The sequence below is a fragment of the Oryx dammah genome, unplaced genomic scaffold (genome assembly GCF_014754425.2).
Source record: "Oryx dammah isolate SB20612 unplaced genomic scaffold, SCBI_Odam_1.1 HiC_scaffold_21, whole genome shotgun sequence".
Lineage (NCBI taxonomy): Eukaryota > Metazoa > Chordata > Mammalia > Artiodactyla > Bovidae > Oryx > Oryx dammah.
The window spans coordinates 19,275,808-19,293,281 of record NW_024070205.1 but is presented as its reverse complement, the minus strand read 5'-3'; the positions used below and the strand labels follow the sequence as shown (position 1 = coordinate 19,293,281).

The 17,474-nt window shown below is 39.4% G+C and overlaps 1 protein-coding gene across 2 annotated transcripts in view; it reads right to left on the bottom strand.

Moving 5' to 3' along the window:
• ACBD6 (acyl-CoA binding domain containing 6) overlaps positions 1 to 17,207 on the bottom strand; it is a 205,521-nt gene extending 188,314 nt beyond the window's left edge. The window contains exons 1-3 of one of the 2 annotated variants that reach the window (XM_040263863.1): positions 16,510 to 17,207; positions 9,463 to 9,527; positions 6,480 to 6,576 (exon numbers count right to left, since the gene is read on the bottom strand). In XM_040263863.1, the coding sequence (XP_040119797.1) occupies positions 6,480 to 6,576; positions 9,463 to 9,527; positions 16,510 to 16,731 (384 nt within the window). In that variant the 5' untranslated portion in view covers positions 16,732 to 17,207. The remainder of the gene's footprint in view (positions 1 to 6,479; positions 6,577 to 9,462; positions 9,528 to 16,509) is intronic. The other variant, XM_040263864.1, reaches the window with a different exon arrangement.
• Positions 17,208 to 17,474: the final 267 nt, after the last annotated feature.

Here is a 17,474-nt window from a genome sequence, read left to right as displayed (position 1 = left end):
TCAAAAACGAAAAACAGAGCTACCGTATGATCCAGCAATCTCCTGTCTGTGTTGACGTCCAAAGGAAAGGAAAACTGGATCCTGAAGAAGTATCTTTCCTCCCATATTCACCGCAGCATTGTTTACAATAGCCAACAGACAGAAACAGAAAGAAGATAAGCAGATTAATTCAACAGATGCATTAATAAAGAAAATATGACCCACACACACATATATATTATTCAGTCACGAGAAAGAAGGAAATCCGGCCATTTGCAACAAAGTGAATGGACCTTGAAGGTACTATTCTAAGTGGAAAAAAAGTCAGAGAAAAACAAATACTACATAACATCACTTACATGTGAAACCTAAAAAAGCCAAACTCACAGAAACAAAGAGTAGAATGGTTTTTACCAAGGGCCTGGGAGGTAGGGGAGAAAAGGGGAAAATGTTGGTCAAAGGTACAAACTTCAAGTTATAAGATGAATAAGTTCTGGGGGATGTACAGCATGGTGATTATAGTTAATAACACTGTATTACATACTTGAAAGTTACTAAAGGAGTAGATCTTCAATGTTCGCACCACAAAATATAAACATTATGTGACATGGTGGAGGTGTTAGCTATGGTGGCACTCATTTTGCAACACATATGTGTCAAATCAACACGTGTGTGTGTACCTTGCTGCTGCTGCTGCTGCTAAGTTGCTTCAGTCGTGTCCGACTCTGTGCGACCCCATAGACGGCAGCCCACCAGGCTCCCCCGTCCCTGGGATTCTCCAGGTAAGAACACTGGAGTGGGTTGCCATTTCCTTCTCCAATGCATGAAAGTGAAAAGTGAAAGTAAAGTCGCTCAGTCATGTCTGACTCTTAGCGACCGCATGGACTGCATGCAGCCCACCAGGCTCCTCCATCCATGGGATTTTCCAGGCAAGAGTACTGGAGTGGGGTGCCATTGCCTTCTCTGGTGTGTGTACCTTAAATTTATAAAATGTTATATGTCAATTACATCACAATAAAGCTAGGGGGAGAAGTTAAGATGAGGTTTAAGGCGAGCCCTAAATCCAGTGACGGGTTGTCTAAATAAGAGAAAGTAAAGGCCAATCTGGATAGAGACACAGGGGGAAAAGGCCATGTGAGCAGAGATAGAAACTAGAGCTATCCTGCCACAAACTAAGGACTCTCTGAGACCACCAGAAGTACTGGTAGAGGCAAGGAAGGACTCTTCCCTGAAGCTTTCAGAGAGCATGGCTCTGCTAACACTGTAATTTCAGGCCTCCTGTACTGTGGGAGAATTTCTGCTATTTTAAACTACAAACTACTAGTTTATGGTATTTTGCTATGGCAACCCTAGGAGACTAATACAGCTGGAAACAGCCAGAAAGAAAAGTGTTCAAAGAATGATGGGGACACATCAAAAGGACATGGGAGCCGTCTTGAATGGCTTTCAGTGGCCAAACGATGGTAATTGGTATTACTATTGAATAAAATACAAATCTGTGAGGATATTCTTGACTATAATGGGTGAGGCAATCAACCAGGGGCCCTGAGCACGTTCATGTTCGGCATGCCAGGTTCTGACTACGTCTATCTTGGCCTTTTCTCAGGGTTGTGTGTGCAGTAAGCCACCATCAGGGATGAGGTGATTTCTTCCACACCCCTGAAAAATAGCAGGCTTGCTTCTACCTGCTATGAAAGTGATGAGTCCCCAAAGCTCAGTGCTCCTTCACTATGGCACAACCCACTGTGTATGCAGGCATCCATCTAGGCCCACCTGTGTCATCCCTGCGGGATTTGGGGGACACAAGAATGTGAAGCAAATCCAACAAAGCTCATGTTGTTTGTCATGCCATGAATAATAAAGTCCTTTGGCTCGGACCCAAGAGTCTTGTAACTCTGCCAGTATCTAAGAAACAGTAATGGGCTATCTTATTAGCTTGTAAGGAGGGTAGAATCCTTTCACAGTTTTTGGAAATGAGTAAATAAATAAATAGGGGAGAAGGGAAAGCCCATCCTCACAATGGCATGCCAAATAATAAATGTAGAAGGAATGATTGAGTTGGAATATCGTTAATGGATATTAAAACTAGTGGGTGAAATCTGATTAGGAAAAGGATATTTACACAGTCTTAGAGTATCACCCCATAAATTACTCATTAATTTCAAAGGGGGCAGGGAGAAATGTTGTAGTGGAGAAAGCAAGTGATTAAAGTTAATATAACCAATTTGGGGACAAACAGACATCATGTATCTTCCGGTATAATGCAAAGAAAAGGACACATTTCTGTGGTATTCCTTCCAAAAATGTAATGATCCAAATCTAATTACGAGGAAACATCAGACAAACCCAAATTGAGAGCCACTCTACAAACTAACTGGCCTATACTCTTCAAAAACATGACAGTCAAGAAGGAAAGGCTGAGAAACCACTTCAGATTAAAGGAGACTAAAGAGACATGGCAGCCAGGTGCAGTGCATGATCCTGGGCTGGACGACCGATCAGAATGTTTAAAAATAACTATGAAAGACATTTTAGATATACGATAAACAGGAATATGGACTATGAATTTGACAGTAATACTGAATGAATGTTAAAATTCCTGATTTTGAGAAAAGAGAATCATTGTTATTTGTCAGTAGGAATGTAAATTGGTATAGCCATGATGGAAACATTATGGGTTCTTCAAAAAATGAAAAATAGAACACCCATGTGATCCAGGAATCTCACCTCTGGGTTTACATATAAAGGAAATGAAATCAGAACCTCAGACATCTGGTCTCTCATTGTTTATTGAGCATTATTCACAATAGCCAATATATGGAAAGACCTGAGTGTCCGTGTATGGATGAATGCATAAACAAGACCTGTCCTGTGTGTATATACACACAAACCGCAGACCCTTATTTAGCCATGAGAAAAAAGGAAATCCTGCCATTTATGACAATACAGATGGGAGGACATCATGCTAAGTAAAATAAGCCAGACAGAGAAAGACAGATATTATATGATCTCACCTATACGTAGAATCTAAAAAATGAAAAAGTCAAATTCATAGACGCAGAAAATAGAATGGTGTTTACCACTGGCTAGGGAAAATGGGGAGATATTGGTCAAAGGGTACAAAGTTGCAGTTCTGTAGGATGAATAAGTCTACTACAGGCATGATGACTACAGTTAATAATACTGTATTGAATATTGGAAATATGCTAAGAGTAAATATCAGGTGCTCTTCTCATACACACAGAGAGAAAAGGTGACCATGAGAGATGATATATTAGTTAGTACAACTACAGTAATCATTTCACTATGTATATACACATAAATCATGTTGTATACCTTAAATTTATAATTTTTATCTTAACACATATGTACACATACATCTACATACACACACATATGCATGCCTTATAGGAACTCTTGACACCAAGAAAGAATCAATGACCAATTCTGATAATTGCAGTATGGTAATGTCGTACAGAGTCGGACACGACTAAAGCGACTTAGCAGCAGTAGCAGCAGCAATGTATTGAAGTATTAAGCAGTAAAAGGACGTGATGTCTATAACTTCTCTAAAACGGTTCAAACATAACAAAATAATTCAGAGGACACCTATTTACATGTATGTACATATAGATAGAAAATGATAAAACAAGTGAAACAACTGGCATAACTAGACAAATGCCATCCAAGAGTTCCTTGTGCTACTCTTAAAACTTTAAAAAAGTTATATCAAGACAATATAATGTACTCTTATTAGTTACCAATAAACATACTAATTAATAACAATGTATTCTATACATGAAATTTGCTTAGAGAGTAGATTTCAAGTGTTCTCACCAATAGACACACACAAAAACACATGATCGATATGGGAGGCGATGGATAAGGTATTTAAGGTAAGAAATCATAAATTCTGTTACTTATCAAAAGTTATAAACTCAAATGCCTACATAAGAAGTTTAGCAAGATGGTTCTAGCTCAGGCTCTCTCATAAGGTTTAGGGTGTTTTCTGGGAGTATAGTTGCTTTATACAGTTTCTGCTGTACAGCAAAGTGAATCAGTCATACGTATATTCCCTCTTTTGGGGATTTTCTTCCCATTTAAGTTACCACAAGTAGAGCTCCCTGTGCTATAAAGTAGGTTTCCCTTAATTATCTATTTCATACAAAGTAGTGTTGTATGTCGGAGAAGGCAATGGCACCCCACTCCAGTACTCTTGCCTGGAAAATCCATGGACGGAGGAACCTGGTAGGCTGCAGTCCATGGGGTCGTGAAGAGTTAGACACAACTGCGCGACTTCACTTTCACTTTTTGCTTTCACGCATTGGAGAAGGAAATGGCAGCCCACTCCAGTGTTCTTGCCTGGAGAATCCCAGGGACGGGGGAGCCTGGTGGGCTGCCGTCTATGGGGTCGCACAGAGTTGGACACGACTGAAGCGACTTAGCAGCAGCAGCAGCAGCAGTGTTGTATGTCAATCCTAATCTCCCAATTCATCCACTCCCCCATCACTCCCTCCCCACATGCTTTTTTCTAATACACATGAAGTAGCTACGGGACAGAGAGCAGAGTGGTTAAGAGTGGGGATCTGGACTTATATAGGCATAGGTCCAAATCCCAGCGATATCATTTATTAGCTGGCTGATCCTGGCAAGTTACTAAACCTCTCTGTGCCTGAATTTCCTCTTTTTTAAAATGCAGACAATAATAGTTTCTAAGTCTTAAAATTCTTAAGAAGATTTCAAAGGGCAATATATGCAAAGAACACATTCAGCATGAGAGTTGCTATTATTTCATCATCTTTAGAAGCAAATATCAATAGAAAATGATTCTTTTCACCTAAAACAAAATGAATTAAATATCAAATCTCTTGAGATTGAGATTAGGGTCCGGCCCCATACCAATCAAAAATATGTGGGGGAAAAAGCTATGAGTCAAAGGTACCAGCTCAGAGTGTTTAAACTAAAAATTAAAATGTAAAGGAAATATAAAATTTCTTTTACAACTAGATTATGATGTTAACATATTTTTAGAATCATGTATTAAAGAATCATTTTTACTTGAAAAGTATGGATCTTTGGTTCTGTTAATTTACTCAAGTTTCATAAATTAAGCAGGTAAGATATAGATATTTTTTAAAACATCCTTCATGTCTAGTTGGGTTTCCAGAAGGAAGAACTACCTTAACTACATGGACTGTGCAAGCATTTGTAATAGTCATAGTTAATGGAATTTTACTTAGTAATTAAGGCATTGAAGATAAGAAGCCATAAATTCTGTCATTTATCAAAAGTTATAACCTCAAATGCCTACATAAAGCCAGGCAATCAGAAACAGTCAAGTATAGTCAATAGGGAAGAACTGAGACTGCAGTGGCTGGACTTGAAGAGTAAGGACTCACTTAGAGGCATGCAAATTCAAGGCTTGTTTTCGTTTTTTTTAATTGTGCCATCTGTATTCAGGCTGAGTTCAGTTCAGAGAGGCACTTGTTCTTACCACTGAATTTCAGATTTTTAAGACCTTTCACAACCTTTATGGTATATATCTGTACACAAATGATGTTTTATAGCAGTCATATCATTAGAGATATCCTAAGTTGGTTATCTTTCCCACTTTGTACTCATAATTAAGATATATTTTTATATGTCATAACATTTACATCTTTAAGGTTCCTTATAACTCTGACATTTTAAGATTCCATCACTGATTCCATCCTTCATACTGGTAATAAATATCTAACAACGAAACAAGTGCCCCCAAAGTCCAAAGTAATCTCTTCTTCTACTGGATACCTTAGCACTTACCTCATTATTGTTTTATACTATTACTCTATTTTTCTTATGTTTTATCTTCTATAATATATCTTGTGAAAGTCACTCAGTTGTGTCCAACTCTTTGCGACCCCATGGCCTATACAGTCCATGGAATTCTCCAGGCCAGGATACTGGAGTGGGTAGCCGTCCCCTTCTCCAGGGGATCTTCCCAACCCAGGGATCAAACCCAGGTCTCCCGTATTGCAGGCAGATTCTTTACCAGCTGAGCTATCAGGGAAGCCTTATAATGTACCTTAAACTATGTACATAATAGCAGAAAGTATGTCATTCATATTTTACCCCATCAATAAGCATTTTGCACTTGCATAGAAGGTGCTCACAAAAAAAGAAAAAAAAAAGAAGAGAATCCTCCCATTTCTCAAGATAATAATATGATCACAAGTTAAACTCTTTCAAATTCTAAAATGAACTGAGCTTTTGCATGATTTACAATTATGCTTTTAAAAATTCTCCACAATTCAGAGTTCTCAGTATCAGTAGCTGGCTATATGAACATATAAGCAATAGTATTTTTAGATAGATAAATATTACAATAACTTTATAATCTTTCTATTTGAGAAAATAAAACTCAAAGGATGTTGCTTAACCCTACAGCTTAGTTTTAACATTTATTTGAGAGAAAGATGGTGGTTTTTTGGAAAGTGTTAGTTATAATCATTAAGTCTTACCTGAGGATTCCAACTTGGATCTAATTTTTTAACTACAGCAATATATTCCTGCATTGCTTGGCTGGGGCTTGAATCACCAAGCGCTTTCCATGCTTCCCTGTAGTAATATCCAAAATGGCCTATCATTAATTATGTAAGAAACACAAACAGTATATTTCTTGTTATTATTAAGAAAAAGGCACACGTTTTAATGGTCACAAGATGTAATAAGCCACAGACGCACAGCCTTCTCTTTTTGCCTTTACATTGGTCCATAGCAATACAGACCTTATCAGCCCACCTAAGGAGCCCTTTTAGACACTTTTTCCTCTAATCACCCTTCCCATGAAATTTTAAAATATATATTGCATATTTGTCAAATTTAAGAAGACATAAACTATTATAATATCTAAGATTTTAAAACTCCCTCAAACCCAAATTTCACCCCTGCTGAGAACACATGGTCTACAGACAATAGGAGTAGTTTCCATCTAATGAATTAACTGTGTTTACGGTGTTTCAATAATGTGTTCACTATTCATCACATAAAACAATATTCTGTGGGAAATGCTTCAAACTTCTTATTTTAAGGTATGAGAAATACACCTTCCCCTCCTGCTGTTATCTCATCTCTAAGCTGCCAGTAGTAGACCCTGAGGCCCTGGGCAGGGACTTCAAAAGTGAGGGGGCGGTGAAGACAGAGAAAGAGTACTAATGAATGAGAAGGCAGGGGCTTCCTGCAGTTATAACCAAGAGCAATATTTCAGTCCTGAGCCCCCTTCTGCACTTTCCTTTTCTTCTTTTCTGCCAGCTGCTAGACCAGGCCTCCTTCTTGGCTTTTCCCTGCCAATTCTTTCTACCTCCAACTGGGAGGTATAGTCACTGAACCACTGTAAAAGGTGACTCAGTCTCAGAGTTTTCCCATTACCTTCCTGTTCTTATCATGGACAGAACATCTTTCTGAGGTTTCCTAAATTTATTTTTAATCTCTTGAAATGTACTTGTATATATCGTAACACTTTACCCCAAATATACATTCTTCAAAGTAAAGAAATTTCATTATTTAATACTATTAAACAAATAGACATGAACCGTATTTAGATTTCCCCAAAATGTTCTTTATAGCTTTCTTTTTCCAGATGAGGAGCCAATCAAGACTCACACATCACACTGAGTTTCAAGTATGTTTAGTCTTTTTGTCTTCCATGATACTGATATTTTTTTTAACAGTTCAAACCCGGTGTTATTAAAAATATCTCAATTTGCATTTGTCTGATTGTTTCTTGAAAGTTTTCTTGACAAAAATGATTAATCATGATTAGAATCAGGTGAAATATTTGGCAAGAGCAACATATAGGTGAAATGTCATTTACAATTCATCGCATCAGGGTCACATGACGGCAGCTTGTCCCATCACTAGTGATAAGAGTCAGGATTTAGTACAAGCAGTGTCTCCAGGTTTCCTCTTGGTAATTAATAAGTAAACTCTTATTGTGTGAACTCAGATTGTGTGAATATTGTTCCCGAGTTGTTTTTCATCTAATGGTTTTAGCATCTATTGACGATTTTTGCCTGAATTATTATAATCGTAAAGTCTAAACTTTTAAAAACTACTAAAAACAATGAAAAAAAAACAGGAAAACACAGGGGAGAAAGTAATGGTGAAGTTATAATTCATAAATTTAAAAACGCACAAAATATGCATCAAGGAATTTTATAACAGTAATAAAATGCCAGTCTGAGAACTATTGGAGAAGGCAATGGCACCCCACTCCAGTACTCTCGCCTGGAAAATCCCATGGACAGGGGAGCCTGGTGGGCTGCAGGCCATGGGGTCGCTAAGAGTCAGACACGACTGAGCGACTTCACTTTCACTTTTCACTTTCATGCCTTGGAGAAGGAAATGGCAACCCACTCCAGTGTTCTTGCCTGGAGAATCCCAGGGACGGGGGAGCCCGGTGGGCTGCAGCAGCAGCAGAGAACTATTTGTTGTCATCAGCATAGGAAGCTTGAGCCAGAAAGAAAATCAAAGCACAGCTTCCGGTCACTGAGAATGTTCTACACAAAAGAAGTCAGCTGAACTAAATAATTGTGCTTAATGACATTACTGATTTGCATTTCAGGTTCAAGCTCTTTATCTCCTCACAGCTGGGTGACAAACAGCCTCCAGACAGGCAGCTTGTTCAGGGAACCACATTTTGAGGAGCACTGCTCTAGAAAGAAGGTGAGAATCCAGTTTTAGTACTTCTTCTCTCTACAACCATATTTCACCTTTTCTTTTTAAACCTTCCCTCTCTACTTTTAATCTCAGGCAGATGCTCCAAAGTCCTTTCTTCTCTAAGTTTCCCTATTGTATATGATTTCTCTCTTTTCACTTAAACAAGGTGGGAGGATATAAGGCCTCATATGACAGGATGTAATCTCTGAATTATAATTAAAAAAAAAAATTCTAGGAGGGCATAGTCTTTCTATGTATTCAGGAAAGAAGTAGGCTCAGGATCTATTTTTCTTTCCCTCTCTGCTCAAGAGGTTATTAGAAGCACTTCTTCACCATGGTAGGCAAGGAACGGAAGAGCATTAGAGATGAGGAGAAAAAAATGGGAAGGGGAATAAAGAGTAAAATATGGGATTTACCCTGCCCTTCTCCCTTCCCATCATCCGGACCTTCTTCCAAGATCCCTCCAGAGAAAAGTGGTGACCCATTAGGGGCTGTATGATTAGGAAGGAAAATTTCAAGCAACATCTCTTACAGTCACTCTCTAAGAAGTGATTCATATGTGAGGGATGTATGAACTACTTATATACCAACATCAAAGCATAAGAATCCTTTAGGAGACTTATCTAAAATCGGCTTTTAATCTCTCTCCCAACTGCCTGTCATTAGCACTGCCTACAGCAGAAAGAGATTAATATAAAAATAATTCTTTAATCTGCTCACTGCTTTCTAATTCCTAAACACCTAAGCCCTTTACAACAACCACATTAGATCCCAAGAATTTCTTACCATTTTTGCTTTCCTTCAAAGTCAAAGAAGCTTGGTTTAGGTGTATTGCAATTTCCAACTTTGACCTAAATGAAGGGGGTGGGCAGAGATAAAATCAAGAATTTATTTTTCAAAAAACTACCTGAGAAACTTTTAATTTTTAAATCTATTACATATACTTTGTAACTATAGGTTAGAAAATATCTACAACTATATAAAATAATAAAATGTAACATTCTTTGCAAAAGCAAACGAAAAAAATAAACTTTAAATAGAGGCTGCTTTGGCTTATTGCATAAAACAACTGTTAACTACCAGTATAACACATTTTAAAAATGAATGATAAACAGTTACATTCCTAAATTAGACAAATTGTGTGTGTGTATATATATATAACAAATTATAGATTTTGTAATCATGCTACCATTTATAATGTAGAAGAATTTTTAAATATGCAATAAACAAGTTTTAAAGTACAGTTTATCAGAATTCATCATACAGTCTGTTTATGCTGATTCTCAACACTATCAGCATTTTCTCTCTCTCAAACTCCAGAATAAAACACACTATTTTCAAATTTATGAAACTAGTCAGTATAAATTTAGATGCTAAAAGCCATGAAAAAATTTCAAGGTTCTCAACAACAAATTCTATAAATTCTATCTATTCCACAATAATCTTCTCTTGTTCGTGGTCAATACTTATTTTTAATCCTCAAACACTTATAGTTAAACTACACAGTGATTTGCATTATGAATAAGCATAAATGAAATTCACACAAGTTAGACTTTACTGCACACCTTGATTCCCCCTGCCACAAGTCATCTCCCTTTCCGATGAACTCTCACAACACTTTCTCCCTCTCTGTGATGGCACTTTCCACATTTTCCCTTGGGTTAGCGAGATTTGTGTAGCCTCATCTTTCTACAAGAATAAAGTCTCTCAGAAACTATTCTTAACCCACCCATTGCACACAGCAGTGTCTAACTGAAGGCAGTAAAAAAAAAAAAGTTTGTTGCATATGGAATGTATACATTAGGCATGTGTTCAACAAAATACCTACCTACTATCTCCCTAAAGCTAAATACCACAATGTGAACCCTACCTACTTCTCTGGGACCTTCCCCCTACCTCCTGATATTCCTAACACATGCATTTTGCTAAAATCAAACTGATGGTCTACTCATTGATCAGACTGGTCTACTTAACTGCCTTAAGAATTTTCATTTTTATTCTATTTTCCTCACGTTATTTCCCTCAACTGAAAAGCCCTCACCTTCTTTCCTCCACTTTTCAAAATGCTCCTTTCAGTACCACTCAAGGTTCAGATTCTAAGGAACCCTTTCAGTCTACAATGATCTCATTCAGCTCTGATTTCCTATCATCACTATTATCTGCTTAGTAATTAATTGCATGGCTCTCTGGTCATTATTAAAATGTATAGTGACACAGGGGCAGTCCAGTGAGGAAGGGACAGGGAGAAGAAAGGACGAAAGAGCAAGAGCTACATTTCTTAGACAATCACTATAAACCAAAAGCTTCACATAACTCAAAGGAGCCACACAACAATCCTGTTAGGCTTGTCGTTACGTACTCATTCTATAAATGAGTACAGAGAAGCCGAGGATTGTCACTGCTCACACATTTATAAATCTTGAATCAGGAGTCAAGACTTAACTCCAGGACTGACACCCAAGTCCAATACTCCTCTACTAGACATCACTGTTTCGTATGCTACATAGAATCCAGGCTTCCATTCTGGCATCTCTAAAATCACTTGAACTACTGGATTGTTAGAAATATGTCATGAGATAAACTATTAGGCATCATAAAAATAGCAGTTATTACTTTGTGTTTTTTCGTCCAGACAACAGCCAGTGGCAGAAACAAATGCCAATGCCTATCCTTCATTTCTCCTACAGTGACAGAAGTCTCAGCCAGACACAAGAGCACTGAGCTGAACATTTTATGTGACTATGCAACTTCCGCCCAGGTCCAGGGAACTGGATGTGTGTAAAAGTGACATAAATATCTTCCTTAAAAAGAAAGAGGGACTTGTTCTTCCCTTTCCCTCTGCCTAGGCTAGAACTGATCATGGAAAGATCTTATTGCAGCAGTTCTAAAATTTTTGGTCTTGTAATCCCTTTACACTCTTAGAGACTGAGCCCCCCAAAGAGTTTTTTTTTAATGTGGATTATATTGATCAATATTTACCAGATTAGAAATGAAAGTATATTTTAAAATGTGTTAAAATGTGAATTAATTTTAAAAATAATAAACTTGTTACATGTTAACATAAATAACAAAATTTTATGGAAAATAACGATATATTTTAAGGCAAAAAATATTTAGTGAGAAAAGTGACACTGTTTTACATTTTGCAAATCTCTTTACTATCTGCCTTAATAGAAGGCAGGTGTATTCTACTTCTGCATTCAGTCTATGGTGATACATTGTTTTGGACGAAGAAAACAACTTCACACAGATACATTGTTAGAAAAGACAGAAGTATTTTAGTAGCATTTTGAGATAATTGTAGATATTCTTCTTTGATATCACACCAAATCTCAACAAGTGGCAGTTTCTTCAAGGATAGCTTCTTAAAGATTCTTCCCTGGTGGCTCAGATGGTAAAGCATCTGCCCGCAATGTGGGACACCTGGATTCAATCCCTGAGTCTGGAAGATCCCCTGGAGAAGGAAATGGCAACCCACTCCAGTATTCTTGCCTGAAAAATGGATGGAGGGGCCTGGCAGGCTACAGTCTATGGGGTCACAAAGGATCAGACATGACTGAGCAACTTCACTTTCTTTTCTTTCTTTCACAACGTGGAATCTGAAGCCATATCAACAAATTTTTTATACTGTTCCATTAAAATCCATTGGTCTGACTCACATACTTTGAATGCATCTTCTATCCACACATAATTTGGAACTTCATTCCCTGCAACGTCTGAAAACAGTTCACTGAGTTATGCAGATCTTCCAAATGTTGACCTATTTCATTACACACACAGCAGTAAAAGTTCACAACCACTAAAGCCAGCACTAATCTATCAAAAACATTTTTCAGTATCAGGAACCTGTCAAGATCAGGTGGCAGATACAGATTTTCCAAACCTAATTTTCACTTGAAGGCTCAAATGTTGTCACTGGCAACAAGTACCAGCAGTTGTTTTCCTTTAAGTGACAGTCTGACTTTTCTCATTTTCAAGAAATTGTATGCCAAATACTCAAGCCTGAATAAGCAGAGTTTATCTGTAAGTTGCTGTATTAAGTAATAATTATGTATGTTGAGAAAAGTAGGTAGTCAACTTACAACTCAAAATTTACACAGGCATTTTTCTTCAGAACAGCCAACAATAATTCAGTATGCAGGAGACATATTTTGTGTGTACCCCTATTTCATCACACACAACATTAAAAAGACTTGTATTCAAGAGTTAAAATTAAAGAAAATCAGCAATTTTTACGGCTTTATCAAAGGCATTTTAAAGTGAAACTGGCCTTTTACTTTTTAAATTCAGTCAGTTCAGTTGCTCAGTCGTGTCCGATTCTTTGCGACCTCACAAGCCGCAGCACGCCAGGCCTCCCTGTCCATCACCAACTCCTGGAGTTTACCCAAACTCATGTCCATTGAGTTGGCAATGCCATCTAACCATTTCATCCTCTGTCGTCCCCTTCTCCTCCTGCCCTCAATCTTTCCCAACATCAGCTGACTCAAATGAGTCAGCTCTTTGCATCAGGTGGCCAAAATATTGGAGTTTCAGCTTCAACATCAGTCCTTCCAATGAATATTCAGGACTGATCTCCTTTAGGATGGACTGGTTGGATCTCCTTGCAGTCCAAGGGACTCTCAAGAGTCTTCAACACCACAGTTCAAAAGCATCAATTCTTCTGTGCTCAGCTTTCTTGATAGTCCAACTTAAATTCAGAGTACACAGTGGTAAAAAAAAAAAAAAAAAAAAAAAAGGTTAAAAAATACTACTGCTGCCACTGCCTTGATTCATGCTAACACATCAGCAGTTTTATCCACCATGACAGCACAGAAAAAAGGCAAATACAAACATACCTCGTTTTATTGCACTTTGCTTTATTGTGCTTTGCAAATACTACATTTTTCACAAATTGAAGGTTTGTGCATACCCTGTATCAAGCGAGTTTATTGCAACCATTTTCCCAATAGCATTAGCTTACTTCATGTCTCTGGGTCACATTTTGCTAATTCTCCCAATATATCAAACCCTCCACTAGCAAGATTACAAGTCATTGAAGGCTCAAACGATGGTTAGCACTTTTTAGCGATAAAGTATTTTTTAACTGAGGTATGCACATTTTTTTAGACATAACGCTACTACACACTTAATAGACTGCAGTATAGTGTAGACATAACTTTTATATTGGAGAAGGAAATGGCACCCCACTCCAGTATTCTTGCCTGGAGAATTCCATGGACAGAGCAGCCTTGTGGGCTACAGTTCATGGGGTCCCAAAGAGTCGGATGTGACTGAGCGATGAACACTTCAACTTTCACATGCACTGGGAAACCAAAAAATTCCTGTGACTCACTTTATTGTGATATTTGCTTCACTGCAGTGGTCTAGAAGCAAACCCTCGTATCTCTGAGGTATGCCTGTAGTGTCTTAGTATTATTATGAAAATAGTTTTGACTTTATATTCTCTGAAGTCTGAGGGATTCTAAGGGCAGGGGTAGGGGGGTGGGGGGGTGGTCTGTAGACCACAGTTTGAGAATGGCTAAACTACAAGACAGAAAAAGACTGAGCCCCAGGATGATTACATGAAGCAGAGCACCCTATCAGCCTAGATCACCCACCTCTAGCCCATTATCTGAGATGAAAATAAAAGTTCAGCAGCTGACCCTGTAACCTGACACAGAAGCTTTTGTATTCCCAAATTCAAAGAACAGTTCTGGATTCAGAAAAGGCTGAATAAATAAAACTACAGGATTCTAGGACATCATTAGTAACATTTTTCAAATCATTAGATAATGAATCCTAAGCTATGAAACAGAGTTATAAAATTAGCACTTTAACAGAGCATCACTTAAACTCTGTTCTCTCTGATATATACATATTTTCAGGGCCCCTGAAACAGACTGTTTCAACCAAGGTTGCCAATGGTAAATACCAGTGAATCAAGTGTACCCAGGTTAAAGTAGGAAGGTGTGTTGAGTATCCCCACTTGTGCTGGTGCTGAAGGCTCCTCAACAGGAGCGTGAAATTTCCATTGGCCTCAGGTTTTCACAGGTGTCAGTCAGTTCCCTGTTGTTGGCACGGTGCAGACTGATGAATGTTAACTGCTGTGATCTTTTTGAAACCACTAACGATGCTAGTGGAGCCACTGGCTTATCTGAGACTAAGAGAACTATTATGTTAGGTAAGGTTAGGTCTCTGCCTGAGAAAACAATGTTCACAGCTCAGTTTATTTTTAGCCTTCTCCTGCTGACAAAATAGAGTGTTATTTGGAATAGAAAGTGAAATTATTTTATGAGAAAAGCTGATTTTACGAGAAATGTAATTATTTTACGAGAAATTTTGATCCACCATGCAGGAATTATATTGAACTCTCAACTCTGTTATTCTATCAAAGACTGCTATTTTTAATACCGCCACAGAATTCTGATAGAAACAAAATATTTAAAAGAGACTGATGAACACTGTATGTCCTAACATGCCTAAGTAAGCATAATCTTATTTTCCCAATTCTCTAGTAATTATTCTCTCATAATGAGGAATTTTATTTCCAGATACAGAATATCTCTAAACACTCTAATGTCAAGAGGGTGAGGAATGCACACCTCTTCCAGAGTACCTGGATGAAGTACACCTGAGACAGAATGGTTACCAGCTGGCAGGTGATGACAGTTCACTGATGACTTGGTATCAGATATTTAATGATGCTGATGCTAATACCAATAAAGATATGTCATAGAGAGGAAAACAATGTTTCTTGGAAATGTGGAGAAAATTAGTCTTATCTTGCCCAGAGAATCATCAGTCAGCCATATTACTTGTCCAAACACAATGCTCCATAAATTCTTGTTAAATAACTGAAAGTCTCATTTTAATGTTATTAGGACAGGACTAATGACCAAAGAGAAAATAGATACCCAGAACTTTTGCAAGAGAAAAAATTCTGAGGCCAATTCAGGGGCAATTTTCGTTGAACACTATAATTTATATCATTTATCCCTACAACTACATCTCTCAGGTCACTTTAACTGATATTCATCGATCTTCAAAAGAATCTTCATCTCAAGTCAGTATATTCAGTTTATGATACAGAGGGACCCCCACAACTATTTCTTTTTAAAGAATATAAGGGGAAATAGATAACAAGAGGCATAAAATAGGCTATTATTCAGAACTCCATTGCTTCCAGTGTTCCAAAAGCTGGAGTCTTCCTCAACTTTTAACTCTTGTCGGCAGTTTTTCACATGTTTAAATCTAAACTCCTCAGGTAACTTTTGTAAATCTCTTGATGGCAAGTATCATGATGTTTTTGCTTCTCTGAATCCCCCACAGGCATAACTCCCAAGTGTTTTGCTATAAAATATGCTAACCAAGTATTGTTGATTATGATGAAGCAATAATTTTTCCAACCCAGTTACCCTCTGAGAATAAAAGGTGTGTCATATGACATTATTGTATTTCCATACCTCCAGGTAATTTCAGAGCCTTAGACTCAGGAGCTACAAGTTAGTTCTGGTTCTGATCGTTTACCCATTTTGTAAATGTTCTGAAGCTGATGAAGGGCATAAGGGCAAGGTCACTAAACAAGTCGGGAAAGACCCAGAAAAACTGTCGCTCAGCAAACAAGTCGGGAAAGACCCAGAAAAACTGTCTCTCAGTGTCAGCTAAATATCGCTCCTAGGATAGCAGACAGGTCCTTTCCCTGTCCAGAACGAAGCTAATCCTTAGATGATTAAAACACACACACACAAACTTCATTACACCTGACCATTAACCAAGCACTTTCACATCTGTTTTTGGAGGAAAGGGAAGGCTTACGGTCACGCTCCCGCACCCAGCCCTTCCCTGCTACTTTACCTGCTTGTACCTGGCATACAGGTACAAGAGCTGCTCCCTGCTGGCCACTTGCACCAGGTCTTGGAGGTGCTCTGCAGCCTTCTCAAACAGCTCTGGCAGGCTCCTGGATGCCTCGATCTCGGGGCTCTGGAGGGATTCCACATCCCCGGAGTCGTCCCCGGAGCTCAGCTCTCCGCCACTGTCACCCGTGGTGGCCCCCGAGGGCAGGAATGACGAGGCCATGCGTCCGCCTGTCTTCGGACCGGGTGTGACGCCGGCGTGGGGGCCTGGCACCAGTCCCGAGCTCAAGCCGCACCCAACTCACCTAACCCGAGCTCCCTCGCTTAACTCAGCCTCGCTCCCTCTATCCCCCTTGTCTCCCTGGGCGTGCAGGGAGGGCCCCGCCAACCTCTGCTGCTCTCCCCCGCTGCCCGGTCTCTTCCGGCTTCCCCAGGCTAACAGGGAGCTCGGGCTAGCCCAGATCGCTCCCGCGGCGCGGGGGTCTAAGAGCTGCACGCCCAGGGGTCCCGGAACAAGGGTGGCGCGGGGGCGGGCTACAGGCGCCTGGGGGCGTGGCGAGGGCGTGGCGAGCGCTGGGCTGCCTGCACGCCGAGCACGCGCCCTGGGTTCCGGACTCCAGCCGGTTCCGCTCTGGGACGCAGACGTGTGGGGGGATTTATGGGACCGCTCTGGGCTAACGCTGCTTGGAGAAACTGTCCTCAAACGTTGAGGTGTCCGTTAGTCGTTTCGTTGAAAATACCGGATTCCATTCTCGGGTTAGGCCTTCTAGAGTGGGGAAGGAGGCCGTGTATTTCAGAGTGTATCGGTCGAAGTGGAGTCCTGGGAAACTTGGAGCTGAGGACGAAGGTTCCGCCTGAGTCCGCCTCCCCGGGTTTTGTGTCCCTGTGCTGTGCCTAGTCGCTCAGTCGTGTCTGACTCTGCGACCTGATGGACTGTAGCCCGCCAGGCTCCTCTGTCCATGGGGA